The 15,758-nt window shown below is 44.6% G+C and overlaps 1 protein-coding gene across 2 annotated transcripts in view; it reads right to left on the bottom strand.

Annotated features, from left to right (window-relative positions):
• Positions 1–9,387: 9,387 nt before the first annotated feature.
• The window catches only part of Creb3l2 (cAMP responsive element binding protein 3 like 2), a 116,518-nt gene continuing 110,147 nt past the window's right edge, over positions 9,388–15,758 (bottom strand). For both annotated transcript variants that reach the window (XM_029478328.2, XM_021164591.3), the window contains exon 12: positions 9,388–14,671. Coding sequence is in view for 1 of the 2 variants with exons in the window: in XM_021164591.3 (XP_021020250.1) it covers positions 14,596–14,671 (76 nt within the window). In the remaining variant the exon portion in view is untranslated. The remainder of the gene's footprint in view (positions 14,672–15,758) is intronic.

Genomic DNA, 15,758 nt, shown 5'->3' with positions numbered 1-15,758 from the left:
CTAGAATGTCCACCAACAGCTAAATTCCTATCCTGGCATGTTCTGTTTTCTTCTAGGCAGTTCCATTCTACCTCACTTCACTCTGCTTCTCAGTTTTTTGAATTGTTACTAACCTGGTTAAACTTTTCACTCTCAGTTTGAATTACACTAATGGGAAATGAACACCTACCTACCAAACACATACTTTAATAAAACGGATCACTGTACATCATTAATGCCCTTTGACACTGGCGAATAAACAGTTTATTCAGTTATTTAAGGAAGATGGAGCAAATAAGAGGTCAAAATGAATCAATAGAGAATAAAAGCAGAACAGAGCAGACATCAGAAAGTAAATTTTAAAATGTTATGTTTTAAAACCTATAATGGTCTGCAAGGATATGGTAGAAGAATTGGAAATTAAGGTAACAGTCTCTAATTTAAACAAAACTAAAACCAAAAAGGGGCTATCAGAAGAAAATATTTAAAAGTTAGGAAGTCAGGCCTTTACCTCTGAAACAAAAAGAATATTAATCAAATAAACACTCAATAATATTCTAAGAACTAAAAGACAAATGTCATCATAAGATGATATTGAATACATTAAACAGAGGCCTTCTATAAGGAAGACCGGCATTTTGTAACTTTTGTGACAACAGATAGAGATGAAGAAGAAGTCTTCAGGAAAAAAATCATTCAAAAGCATTGGGAGTTTGAAGCTGATGGGGTAACTTCTACAAAACCTGAAGGAAGGGTTTCCCACTTGGGTTTCTAACAGCCGCCAAACCCTACTTACATAAAAAAGCAGAATAAGATATGGTGAACCTCAGCAGAATCAATGCTGAACCAGCAGCTAACCTCTTTCTTATTCGACAACTAATAAGGATGTGCCCAGCTAACTAATGTAATAAGCCAAGAGGAGAAAAAAAAAAGACATACAATCCAGAACACATGTACTCCAAGAAAGCAAAATGGGGAAAACGAAGGCTGGAGAGACTGCTCAGGGATTAAAAACAGTTGTTCTTCCAGGGGACCTGAGTTTGGTTCCCTTTATCCTTATAGCAGTTCAAAGTTAAATACTCAATGGTGTCTGATGCCTTTTGATGCACACACAAACGAGCAGACAGAATACTTTTAGATAAATAAAATAAAACAAATACCTAAAAAAATAAAACGTAGATTTTTTTTTAAATGGGGATAAGTTTTACAATATCATAGCCAAGAACACAGAAAACAAAACAGAACAAAACAAAACAAAAACAAAAACAGATTCCGGGTGATAACTGTAAAATAAGATAAAAAGCAAATCGATTGAAGCAGGTGACTAGAAATTTCTTAGAAGAGTGTCACAAAGGCAAAAGGAGAATGTTAATAGATTATCTACCTTATTTGAGTATTAAGGATATAATATTGATAGGCATTAATATTGATGAAAGTCTATATATTTAGTATATTGCTTATATTAACACTGTAAAGATTGCATGATGAGTGCTTTTAATATTACATGTTTGTATGAGACACACATGTGGCACACTACAAAAATGAGGCAATATTTCCACTACTCTGGGCTGTCCACTAAGAACCTATTACTGAAAATGCTTTAGTTGCAGAAAACAGAGAAGTCAAGCTGGAAGTCATCTGAAGGCTTCTTTCTCTCCGCTGGCTAGCTTTCAGTTTCATAGGATGCTATTCAGGCTGCTGAGAGAGAACCCAGCTATGCCTCACTTCACATGCCACACAACTGAACTACCAAGTATGACACACACGCAGGGTGCAGTAATGTCATGGCTGTTATAGGACTAAGCAACCATTTTCCGTTTGGATTGGAAGCCTGCTCCACAAGAGGAAATGCCTAGTACCATAAACCCAGTCAGAAGCCCATAGCTAGGGATATCACAGACTGAATGGGGGAAAGATGCTGCTGTTGTTCTGTTAGTAGATATGCTATGTTCACATAACAGCCTTCTAAATATTCATGTCTGTATGTTAGGGCTGCTCTCAGGCCTAGTTAGAGAAGTCTTGTTTTGCAGTGGGCAGCAGTCACCACAGAGATTCATAACTGGTCTAAGTGCAGAGAATATTTGACTGTGAGTACCCAGGTCTATGTGAGGCGTCTGCATCACCTCCTCCAAGTCTCAGGGAACATTGCAGGAGAGGGGACAGAAAGAATGTAAAAGCTGCAAGGCAGGAGGAGAACTGTTACGGAATCCATGCCCGTAGGGTGGGCATGACTCTCATGAGCACACAGAGTCTGTGGTTACCTGCACAAGACCTGTGCAAGATGGGGCCTGTCACCATCCCTTCACAAATGGCACTGGACCTCAGGAGGCTCTACCTCTTCCTGGGAGCTGTTGCAAGAGAATGATTTCAAGAGGAGATGTTTTCTTCAGAGGTGCATATGCAAGAAGCCCTAATTAAACTCAGTAAGTCACCAGAAGTGGGGGCAATGAGTGGGATGTAAAGTGAATAAAAACAAAAACAAAACCCTCAGTAAGTCAGTAAGACAAAACACAAATGAAATCAAAGTAGAAAGGGGACTTGATAGGGAGAAGAGGATCAGTGTGAATGGGAGAAGGACAGGATAAGTGATGGTCATGAGGGTGAAGAGAAAACCGCATTGTGGACAAACGTGAGATTGATTACCAAGGAAATGAGCCAGCTAATATGAGAGTGCCAAGAGAGAGAGGAAGGAAGGAAGGAAGGAAGGAAGGAAGGAAGGAAGGAAGGAAGGAAGAAAGGAAGGGTGGGAGGGAGGGAGGGAGGGAGGGAGGGAGGAAGGGAGGGAGGAAGGAAGGAAGGAAGGAAGGAAGGAAGGAAGGAAGGAAGGAAGGAAGGAAGGAAGGAAGGAATTACTAATCCCAGAAAAGAGGAAAATTTATATACAAGAGAAATCTGATCATAAACTACTACATGGCTCAGCAGAAAACACTTGAAAACATTTCCATCATTGTGTTAATACCAACAGTGTAGTGGGAAACGCAAGAGCAGAGACTGTTTCTCTGTGTGGGAGACGGTCAGATTCTTATATATTGTACTATGCAAGTACGAGATGTCAAAATCGGTATTTCAAGTAATTTTTAGAAATGTGGATGCATGGTTGAGATATAGAGATGTGAGATGAAATTTAAATCAGTTACTTTCTAGTGGGACTTCTTAGGAAAAGGAACAATGGCCTGCTATTTTTCAACAAAAGCTTATTAAGATTCTACTATTTTAAGGCACAATAATGTTTTAAGTTTAACTGTTTTGGAGTGATTCTTTCCTCGCTTCCAGCATATTCTAGGAAGCTCTTTTCTGCTGCCCACTTAGCCACCCAAGCTCTCCGTGACTGGTTTTCTCTGCAGGCTCTCTCTAGTTAAACCTGGGTCCCCATTCAAACAAGAGGACTTTCTTTCTTTCTTTTTTTCTTTTTCTTTTTTTCTTTTTCTTTTTTTTTTTTCTCTGTGTAGCCCTGGCTGTCCTGGAACTCACTCTGTAGACCAGGCTGGCCTTGAACCCAGAAATCCGCCTGCCTCTGCCTCCCAAGTGCTGGGATTAAAGGCGTGTGCCACCTAAACGGCATTGCAAAGACCATTTCCACTGCATTTCCTTAGCGTTGCTGTCTATATTTGCACTTCAAACCACCTTGAACCGTGCTTAGAAGAAAAAAAGGAAGCATTGTGGAGATGGAGCCCACCTTTTCTGTCTCTGAGATTCCTAACTATTCAGGTAGCCGCACATTTATACTTTGTCTTCCAAGACTTTTTAGAAATCTCCCGGGCACGCGGAAGTCCTCTTGCGCCCATCAGGAACTGAACTTGACATCTGTTTTCCAGCAATACTGAAGAGGGCATTAGTGACTGGTAGCACGGATGCCCAAATACTTTTCAGTTAGGAAACATTAAACATTTTGAAACAGATTTCTCTGAGAGAGAACAGCACAGCGGCCTCTCTGGCAGCTCTCATGGTATTCCTCAATGGGTATTTTTATCCCTCCCTCTGAAAACAACAGCCTAAAGGGAGGAGGAGAACACATGGCCTTCTCTTGGGGCCAAAACTCTGCTTGAGTATTGCCAAGTGATCCAGCAACAGCTGCGCCCGTTGGGGGACAACACCAACTTGTGCCATCTGCGCAGTCCCACCAAAGGTGAGGGACCATGTGCAATGAGCTTCCCACGTGACAGCATAGACAGGAAGTGCCTCGGGTAACCTACCTTCCTTCCTTTTCTCTGCCCATAAAGGTGGGCACCTTTGAGAGGGTCCCAAATCTTGGGTGAAAACTCAGTTCTGAATTATTTAAGCAAAGGCGTGTGGGAGAATCGTCTTCCAAGCAGTTCGCTTCCTGAATATACACAATTCCATTGGGGGCCATGGGCAGCTAGTTTCTCCCCTGCCCGGGTAAGATTTGGGTTGATGGAAATTGTCCCAGGGAGAAGCCACATCAGTTGAGTCAGGAGTCTGCGCATATGGCTATGTATACAACCTACATACATGACCAGCAGATGCCGAAAGACCTGTTAGGAAGGCACTTGTTTCTATGCAGCTCGAATCACTCACATTATCTTTTTTATTTTACTTTCGTGACAGAATCAGGGTGTTATGTATCCCAGTCTGGCCTTGAGTTCCCTGCGGAGCCAAGGTGGATCTGAGCTTCTGATTCTGCTGCACACACCCACCTCAAGCACTGCGGTTTGTACCACTAGGTCTAGTTTTCAGATTTCTAAAATATAACTTTTAAGATCCATAAAGGGGGCTGGAGAGATGGCTCAGCAGTTAAGAGCACTGACTATTCTTCCAGAGGTCCTGAGTTCAATTCCCAGCAACCACATGGTGGTTCACAACCATCTGTAATGGGTTCCGATGCTCTCTTCTGGTGTGTCTGAACACATATACATAAAATAAATAAATAAACTTTTAAAAAAATCAGAATTATTTTTAAAATTTCATAAAGGTTTCTATCTCTGGATAGAGAAAAAATAGTCTGCAGAATACAACTCCATTTAAATGTCATGAAAAGACTGAGCAGACATCTTCATCCTTCAAAACCTAGTTGCCTTTCTGCTCAGACCCCCTCATTTCTTCTCACTCAAGGTAAAACCATCTCCCACACCCTCTTTGTCCACTACCAATCCAGTTTCTTTCCCTTTGTTTTTATTCTCCAAGCCAAATCAACCGTCATGTAGCCGAGAGGCCATGCATTCAGATGACAGACGAACAAGGGAAGTAACAGACAGGAATGAGGCAGCCGGGTGTGTGCCGACCTCCTGAAAACTCCGTAGCATCCTGCTCCATTAACAAGATGTGGAACTTCGTACGCATCAGGCCAGTGCTCCACCAACTGAGCTATGCCCCAGCCTGAACTCCTTTAGTTTTACAAATAAGTCTACAAGTTCCTAGGCCTAGAATGGTGTCCTTCAAACCCATACATCTAGAGGTAGTGAATAGTCAGGATGCCAGATTTGTTATATGGCCGTAATTCTTTAAACCCGTTTCCTCAAATGTAAAGGGGAGTTAATTATGCATGAAGCATTTGTAGGAATCAAATAATATCACTATGATAAATATACACATATACACCACACCACACACACAGATCACAACTCTTGCGCACGCCCAACTCGCCAGCAAGAACGGCGCTGCAACAGGATCCTTCTGCACACGTTTATTGGGAGAGCTTGATTGCAGAGGCGAAGAGACCCCAAGCCCAGAACTGGTGCTGCTTATATAGGCCTAGGAGAGGCGTGTCTCACACCCGGATTGGTTGTGCATTCTACCTCATTTGCATGTTCCTCATCTGATTGGTTAACTCTCTTAGTACTTTGCAGAGCCTCATTATCATGCCCGGGCCAGGCAGTGTTTTGGCGAAAAAACTTTACTGCATAAGTACACATTGGTTGTTTGCCCAAACTTATGCGTGGTGGCCAGCAGTAGCCTGGGCCACCCTGCATCGGCACATGTGGCTTCCCACACACAACCACACACTGCACTATACACATACTCATGCATACACCACATACATACATACATATCACTCACACAAACACCACAAACACCACACCCACAGCACATATACAAACCACACACACATACCACACACACCATTCACACATACCACACAAAACTATATACACATACCACACACAAACCACACATACATACAACACACACTGCATACACACACATACACACCACATACACCACACACACATCACAACAACACATATATTCTATAAACATACTTATGTATATACCACATACATACATATAACACACTCATACAACACATACACACATACCACACACACTCACACAAATACCACACACATCCACCACACACTCAAACACACACACCACACATACATACCACACACACATACCACACACACCAAACACACAACCACATGCAACCACATACACATACATAGTATACACACACACACCTCTGTTACATGACAAGCATTCAATAAGCGCCTCCTTTTCCTTCAAGCCACAAAGGTAGTAATGTAACCAGTGTAAGAAGTCACAGACATCAGAGTCCTAATTCCCCCTAACACTTCCTCTCACTAGATGCCTGTGCCTCCTACTGTCTATCATTCCAGCTTCAGAAGGGTCTGGTTTATTCTGGAACCTAACCCTGGACTACAGATTGAAACAACAGCCAGTGTGAAATGAGATAACAAAACTCTGAATGACAGCCGCCTCAGTCACAGAGGGTCACTGTGTGAACCCCCTGGGTCTGGAGCCAGCCTCTAACTTACTATAGCAATGCCCAAGGAATGTATTCTAACAAGCTATAAAAATGATTCCAGAAAATCTTTGAAGTATGCTTTACAAATACAGATTTTTATTGTTTTTTGAGTGTGGGGAAGCTAAGAGATCAAATGACAGTAGCTGGTGCAAAGCAAAGATAGCTAGTTATCAATGGTCCCCCGAGGACACATGAGAACCAGCTAGCAAGCAGAGGAAGCAAAGGCTAAAATGTGGGCACACCCAGGGCGAGCACACTTAGGGCTGGCTACTTCGAAGAGTTTCCAAAAGGTCTGGGGTATAGGGCTGTCTCTAGTTGCTAGTACCTGGCCCTGTGTATGGGCCAGAGGGATAGTGTTTAGAGTGTCAGAACCTTGTGGGAGTCCACAGAGGAGGGAGTTGGGGTGTAGGCTGTAGCTTGGCTAGTTTGTCTATGAAAGGTTTGCACACAGGGTAGGAATTGGTAAGGGATGGCTGAAGCTGCACCTCCAGATCTAGCAAGATCCTCGGTGTCAAAGCATCAGATATACAGCAAATGGAGAGGCCTGTTTGCGACATATGTTCAATTGTATTATCTGTAGAGCTATATAATGTTCATTATATAAGACAGACAGACAGATTTTCAGTGTCCATTCATCTGTTGATCTACATCTAGGTTGGTGTCAGTTCCTTGCTATAGTAAATCCTGTGTCAGGTAAACATGAACACGCCTGTATCTCTATGGCAAGACAAAGCAATAACAGGTGATGAAGAGAAGATGCCAAACGGGCAAAAGGATGCATGAGTCCTAACAGGATACAGAGTTAATTGTTTTTTCCAGTTTCAACTCTATCATGGCTTTCTGTTTTGTGTGGTAGATAACCACATAAAAGTATAATTGAGTTAGTGCAGGTATAAGGAGACGCTTCGCAGAGTCAGGATTCGACCTGTGTAGTTCATGGAGTTATATACAGAGTGTAGGACCAGGCAAGTGTTTGAGTGACTATGATATTTTTTTTTGTAAATTCAATATAATAAAGTGATTTTAAAGAATGAGTCTCATATTAAAACATACTCTATATTGTCTAAAAAAAGGCAAGGAAATGACAAAATGGCATGCAGATGAAGGAGCTTTGTAACAAGCCAGTGTGAGGGGACGGCCTCCTGTAGGGACAGAAGGAGGTCCAGCAGCTCTGGGTTTGCTGCATGCCCAAGCAGGAAGCAGGCATGATGCTAAGAGATGGTGTCTTAGTCAGGGTTTCTATTCCTGCACAAACATCATGACCAAGAAGCAAGTTGGGGAGGAAAGGGTTTATTTGGCTTACACTTCATGCTGCTGTTCATCACCAGAGAAGTCAGGACTGGAACTCAGACAGGTCAGGGAGCAGGAGCTGATACAGAGGCCATGGAGGGATGTTCTTTACTGGCTTGCCTCCTCTGGCTTGCTCAGCCTACTCTCTTATAGAACCCAAGACTACCAGCCCAGGGATGGTCCCACCCACAAGGGGCCTTTCCCCCTTGATCACTAATTGAGAAAATGCCTTACAGTTGGATCTCATGGACGCATTTCCTCAACTGAAGCTCCTTTCTCTGTGATAACTCCAGCTGTGTCAAGTTGACACAAAAATAGCCAGTACAGATGGGAACTAAACTTTTTTCTCCAAGTAAGCATAGTCCATGGCCTTAGGGTCTGTAGTAATCAACTTTCATTGTCAATCATGAGGGGAGATTTAAAATCTCCTTGGAAACACATCTAGGTGTGTCTGTGGGTGTTTTCAAAAAGGATTACTTGAGTTGGGGTGGGGGGGGCAACTTAAATGTGAACATCGCAGTTTCCCGAGCTTGGATTCCCCCGTGGGATGAATCAAGAAATGAGATTCTGAGGTGGGCTCCAGCATTCACCCCTTACCTGACCACACATGCAATGTGACCAGCCTTGCCTCGGTTCTCCACCGTGTTGGTTCTACTTTCAATCTGGGAGCTCAGATAGACCCTTCCTTCCCTAAACTGCTTTTGTGGGGCACTCCTGGGATTCAGCAAAAGCTCTGCTCTGAGTGGAGAAAAATGACTGAATCGAGAAAGTGCAGGGCAAGGAAGCTCACTCTGGTTGAGTGCGCTGACCTTTATCCACCATTTCATAGGCCTTTCCACAGCACGAGCCATGAGGCCTCCTCCCCAGCTGCTCCTCTGAGCAAGGCCCGTTCCTTTCTGGCTCAAATCCAAAGCGTCAGCCTCAAGCCTCCAGACTCGAGAAAAGCAAAATCAAACCCATAGATTCTGGGAATGTAGTTAGGGAATAGCTGTAGGAGACAATGAACACAGCAGCCAGGCCTCACAAATCTCAGGAGAAAACTGACTCTCTGCCACTGGCTGAAAAACGATTGCATTTTTCAATATTATATTCCTCCAGTGGAGACTCAGATTTACCACCACAGAATGTAAAAATCATTGGCCTGAGCCTACTTTTGCAGTTTGGCTGGGTAATTAGGAAAAAAAATGTCTACATACACACACACACACACACACACACCACACCACACCCCCATACACATACCCAATACGCATACATCCTCACACACACATCACACATCACACACACACCATACACCACATATCACATACACACACACATCATACACACAAATTCACACAAAGGCAAATGCCTTTGAAACCAGGTTGTCAGGATTTAAAGACCGGGCAACATTTGACTAAGAAAAATATTTATTTGCAAGAAATGGAAATACAAATGCATTATAATTTCATTTTTCCCCAAACTAAGTACAAGTATACTACAAAGCTTTATTTTATTTTTCTATTTTTTGGTATTTAATTAGCTATGATGAACAATAAGAAGCCATAAGACAGTGCAACAGATCAGTTCACAGACTTGCAATGCACTTGGATTTAAACAACGCTGACTTATCTAGAATCTTTCCAAAGAGAGCAAAATCAGTTGCCAGCCTAGGCAAGGAGAGTGGCCCCTCCTGGGCTCTGCTCTGCACTGTGTAGGGAGGGTCACCCACAGGGTACCCTGAGTGTTAGTGTTCCCGCAGACTCAGCATGGGCTTCATCTGTGCAGCCACGAGTGCACACCCCCGCTGTTGAGCAAAGGACAGAAACAGAAGTGCAGCCTGAACCTGGGTTCCCATCACCCAGACACAAGGCCTGTGAGCCATGCTCGCAGAAGACAGGATGAGACAGGCATTTCAGAGAGAGCCAAAGAGCTGAGTGCTGCACAGTCAGGCTGCTGCAGTGGGTAGCTCTGTTTCTGCCTAGAGAGGCAAAGATAATCTGTGAGTTCTCAGATATGACTCCAGAAACTACCAAACCTTCAGTGGCCTTTACTTCTCCTAACAATGAGTCACCCTTGCTTTGCATTTCAATCAGGTTCAAAGTCTCAAAGCTTACTTACACAATACTCAACATCTTAGAAAAATAGGGAAGATTCCCTTCCTTTTAGAAACCAAGAGAAAATGCGGCCGTCCTGAATTTCAGGCTGTAACAAACAGCAGTTACTGTTTTTCTCCTCGTGCAGAAAGCTGACCTCTTGGCCCAGAGGCACGGAATATTAATTTTCAAATGGGCTAGTGCCTTTGCATCCAGAAAATGCCCCGTGGTAAGGATTTAGAATACCTTTAATCCTGCCTGGCCACATTTTTATGTGATTGCACCTCTATCTACAAAATGGGATTTTCCTAATGGATATAACCCCATTTCTTTTCCCCTGACGGACAAATCTAATAGTGGCTCACTTTGAGGGAACCATCCCCACGCCTACAGAGAAAGCCCCCACCCCCAACTTCAACCTAATACTAGCTAGTAATATATGACACCTTCCAGGGACAGGGGATTCCTGCCATCCTGGATTCAGATACAAGGCACATCGGAGGCATGAATAAGTACGAGAGAGAGAGAGAGAGAGAGAGAGAGAGAGAGAGAGAGAGAGAGAGAGAGAGAGAGAAAGAGGGTGAGGGTGGAAGGGAAGAGACCTAGCATTAGTACTTGAGTCCTCTGAATGACTACTAAAACTTGTTTTCCAAGTCCTTTTTATTCTCCAAGATTTCCTAGGCCTCAGGAAACCTGTTCTTCCTTAGTAAAACCGCAAATGTCTAAGGAGTGAATGAATGAATGAACCAGAATCTGGGGCTGGCTCCTTCCAGTGGCCTCCTTACTGCTCTCTCCACTCTCTCCTGTGACTGCCTTTGTGGGGTGGAAGCAGAATTTACCCTGGCGGCTCTGCTCTCTGCCTCTGCAGCAAGTGCTCTAATGAAGTGGTTCTCGCTAAGACCCCCGGCCGTTAATGGCTCCACAGGTCCTGCCAGGCTGCAAGTGGGAGTGCTAAGCTCTCCTCCAGGTTTCTCAAACACTTGGCTCAGTGGAAACAAATTAGCAACTAAAAGCTTTTTCTCCCATTTCCGCCCCTCATGTTGGCAAGAATCAGGCAGATGTCCACTCCTCAGGTGGGGACAAGATGTCTCCATTTCTCCATGGGGGCTTGCACATACACCTCACAAAGCTCAGAGGCACTTCTAATTCTGTTCTGCTTTTTCTGGGTCTGAGCACATGGGACGTGAGGGGACACGAAGTGCTGCAAAGAATTTTAACAAGACCTGTAGTAAAAAATGATGGACACAGATTCTGTACCAGCCCGAAGAAGAAAGCAGTCTGATATCCCTGTTGTATGTGGATAACAGTTGCAGGGACTCTGGGGGCACCCAAGAGGAGCTGGTGCTTAAGAAGGGGTGTCTATTAACCTGGTGTGTATAGTTCGTAAACAATGCGGCCCCAAATCTGTCTTCCCAAGGCATGGAATCATTTCTATGAACCAAATGGTTATCTAATTTTGCCTGCACTGATGTTAGATCCCACCCCCACCTTCTGCCAGGAAAGAGCAACTGAGTTCAGCTGTCAAGATTTTTATAGAACACTCTCTTTGCATGAGCTACACTGCAAAGTCCTGACACTCCAGAGGCTCTTCCTCAATGCTGGCGATGGTGATGGTGATGACACCTCCATTTACAGGACCCAAGTTGGGAGCTTTAAAGGGGGTTGGGGGGAAGGGGCAACTGGGTTCCTCAGGTCTCATCTAGGGAAAAGAGGCCTTGTTCTCTACATCTTTTGCAAGACATCTCCATCACTAAAGTGATTTTAAAAAGAGTAGTGGGGGTGCTGACCTGTTTACAAGGTAGAAAATATAACCAGTGGAATTTGTTCTGGCTTCTCTAAGTCTAGCAGTCTTTTTTCAAAACTTTTCAAAATTTCAGTCCAAGGTGTTGGGTCGAGCACTATTTAAAACCTTCAGACATAGCCATAAGGTATTGACTGGTTTGCAGGACAGCTCCGTCAGTGGGAAAAACCAATATCCTAGCCTTAAACTCTGAACAAAAAGTGCACACATCCACTAATTGCTCGCAATCCATCTTGTCTCATGCATCTCTGCTGGGTCCCTTGACTCTACTGAGCATCCCAGAGGGATCACTGGCTTGGTCCCCTTCCCTGGCAAGCCAGCAGTAAAGGGCAGAGGGTTTTCTCATAGAGTGGCAGTGTTGGTTGCCGAGAGCTCCTTTAAAGGGCTGTTTGAGTTCTCTGGCTTATGTCCCATGTCTCTTGTTACAGATTCTATTCTGGATGGCTAATTTCCCAGAGACAAAGGGCCCTGCTGTCTGGAGACAGTGACACCCAAAAGAGTAGGTAGAGAGGAAAATAAAGTCCTCTGAGAACTAAGGATGTGACTGGACACTTCCTTCTTCCTCCTCCTGCATGAATGGGGTCAGCTCTCCAGGGACATCAAGAGACCAAGGTTCAGCTCAGCCAATGCACACATCAGTCTAAATCCCCATTTCAGCTCTCTATGGCAAACCCTTCCTCTCTCATCATGCAAACACTGCCTAACCCTAGGATTTTTCCTGCTTAGGCTCTTTTAGGCATTTCCTAAGTTTATGATGTATAAATATCTGGCACTGTAAAGAGCAGAATGGGCCAGGCCCAGGAAGATCAAGGGAAGAGAGAAGAGAGAGAAGAGAGAATAAAGAGAGAAGAGAGAAGAGAGAGAAGAGAGAAGAAAGAGAGAAGAGAGAGAGAGAGAGAGAAAAGCAGGACACTAGCCACCCTCTTTGTATAGCCCTGGCTATATACCACCCTGTAAGGGAGGGTGGCAGCCCTGAAACAGGAGGGCTGCCAAGATCACAGTAGCCCTGAGCTTGACCATCTGCCATCTGGGAACCCACCATGGGAGGGAGGGAGGAGTGGGGGGAAGGAACATTCCCGAGGATGCCCTGAGCAGACCAAGTAAGGAGCTACTCATTGGGCATGATAGCAAACACTAATGACACCAAATCGTATGTGTGACATAGAAGGCAGGGCCATAATCCCCTTTATACAGGCTCTAATGATCTCAAAGATGATGGAGAGAGAGAGAGAGAGAGAGAGAGAGAGAGAGAGAGAGAGAAACTACAGGCCTTTTAGCTGCTGCTAAAAATAAAATACAAAGTGTAAGCACATTTCTTACATAAAATCTCTTACAAGCTGGGGTTGGGGGTGGGGAAACACTTTAAACAAATCTTCTATCTTATACAATAAACGAGCAATTTCCATTTCTTATTTGTATGAAAGAGGAAAGGATTTTTTTAAACTACAATTTTTACTTTTTAATCATAAAAAAAAAACCCAACAACAACAACAACAAAAAAGAGTTTAGGGTTTAGTATGTCTCTTTGGATGAGCTGCAAAGTATCCAAACCTGACTGTAAAAGGTACCACTGTGGGTGTACAAAAATGACCAACTCCAGCCCTGATTAGTTAAGGCAGGTGGATGGAGGGCAGAGGGAAGGAGGAAGGTGAGGGAGTGGGGTAAGCAGGAAGGCAGGACAAGCTAGCAAGGGTGTCAGCAATGCTCATTATCCTGGACAGGGCTTTCCTTCTGTGTGGCAGGACCAGAGAGAGGAAGCCATGGAGCCTAGAGCCTGAGTCAGAAGACAGTATCCACCATTCCCATGTATTCATCCATCAGGGGACACATGCCTAAGGGGATTCCGCAACAGCGATGATGTTATAGGTCCCCAATTTTAAAGAAGAAATGGGGGAAACAAGGCATCGACTACAAAGACTAGGGTCCCAGATTCTGGGGACTCTCCTGTTCCAAAGGCCAACAGAAGACTTTGCTGGTTGGAAGGGGAGATCTTTTCACTATGGTCAGCTGGGAGCTTGAGCAAGCTAATAAATACTATTTACAAATGGGGAGGGGAGGCCAGGGAGACAGAGCTACTGTCCTGTGGAGATGCAGGCTGTGTATGAGTGGGTGTGGGGTGTCCTACAAACAACACAGTGGGCAGGAGAGCCTGGGAGAGAAGAGCCTGATGCCTTCAGGAATTGCACTTGCGGCCTGAAAATATGGTGGGAGCCCCGTCTGCCTGTGCAGGCATCCAGTCAGGACTCCGGGGTACAGGGTGGAGAGAAGACTGCAATGACGCTTTGGTCCTCTCAGTGCGGGATCACACTGGAGTCCTAGTGAGGAAGGGAGCTCAGGAGTCAGTGCTTTGCCACTCCCTGGCATGTCTGTGGCATGTGTGTGGCTAGAGTCTGGGGTCTCAACTGAACATGAGTCATGTCTTCTTCAGAGGAGTCACTCCTCCCAGGGAAGAATCAGGCAGTGTCTTCTTGGCACTACTGGTGGAAACAAGCCTGCTCGTTCCACCCCTATCTCAGCCCTAAAATAATTTCCAATGGCAGTAAGAGAAAGGGATGGAGCTCCCTTTTGTGGAGAGCTACGGGGACACACAAGCAGAATCCCCTGGGCTGGCCTCCTGTCTCAAGCCATAACACTCGTCCATCTCCTCCTCGAAATCCAGTGGTGAAGGGGAAACTGAAAGGACGATCAGATGGAGTTAGGAGAAGAGGAGGGTGGAGCTCTCCTTAGAAGGTGGCGTTCACTCTCCTCTCCAGTTCTACAACCTTGAGTGTTTCATTCCCTTCCAGTTTGCTGCTGACCCTGTGAAGGCATCCAATGGAGAGAACAAGTATTAGCCACCAGCTTTTGCTCAAATTCTCAGACGCCATAGCATGAGTCTATTGTAGCCCTGTGGGCCAACCCTGGCAGAGTCTTTTAAACGCCTAGTGGTAAGTCTTTGTTCCCCAGGATCTCCCAATAGTCACCTGCTCACCCCTACATTTGCACCTTTATCTTGGCACAGAGGAGACCCCGGTGCTGAATTGTTTTAAATTGCTTTCAATGGCCGTTGCTTGTATATCAGTGACCTCAGTGCTTTAAGTTACAGGGAGGAGGAAAAAAAGGGTTAAGAGCTGACTTCTGCTCTGGAATTAAGAATCCAGACAATGATTTTTTTAAAAAATGAATCAACTTAAAATAACACAGAATACATACCATAAAATAACCACAAGATCAACTTGTATATCAGCTCATTAAGTCTCCCAGCACTATGACGGGAGTTGGGGACGTTTTATTACTTAGGAGACACGGCAGTCAACAGAGGGATCAGACTGGGCTTCCAAACCCTGAGCTGGGAGAGCAGACTGTGCGGTGAGCCATGCCATCCAGCAGCTCGGTCTCCTGGGGCTTCCCGTACTAGCTTCCGGTTCTTTCCAGAATGGGAGTAAATTTAAGGCTACTCATGGTGGGATACTTACAAGATTTGTTTTGATAGCACATACAGGCATGATTAGTACCAGTGTTAAATATGTGCTTGCCATGTCCACATATAAAAGTACATATGATCATGAACTCTGTTGCAAAGAGTTGGGAGAGAGGTAAAATGGCGTCTTCATTGCTTACCCTGGAGCAGCCCCATTTCTGAGCCGCCTAGGAGCACCGATTAGCTGACTCACCAGCATCACCGTACACTACCCAGAGGGAACACGTGTGCTTCGTGTGCTTCCTGTGCCAATCGGCGTCCCTCAAGTGCCCCCTACAACAGCAGTACCTTAAGACTGCATCAGCCATTATGTCTTACAAAGGACCCCTCCCCTTCCCATCGGCTATCGGAGAGGAACAACTGAGTGCAGAATTGGAGCTAAATAGGAATGATTTTCAATGTGGAAAAAAAAATGTACAGTGTTTC

Source organism: Mus caroli, unplaced genomic scaffold (genome assembly GCF_978045245.1).
Source record: "Mus caroli unplaced genomic scaffold, Mus_caroli_1 scaffold_7, whole genome shotgun sequence".
Lineage (NCBI taxonomy): Eukaryota > Metazoa > Chordata > Mammalia > Rodentia > Muridae > Mus > Mus caroli.
This window is presented reverse-complemented; position numbering and strand designations above follow the sequence as displayed.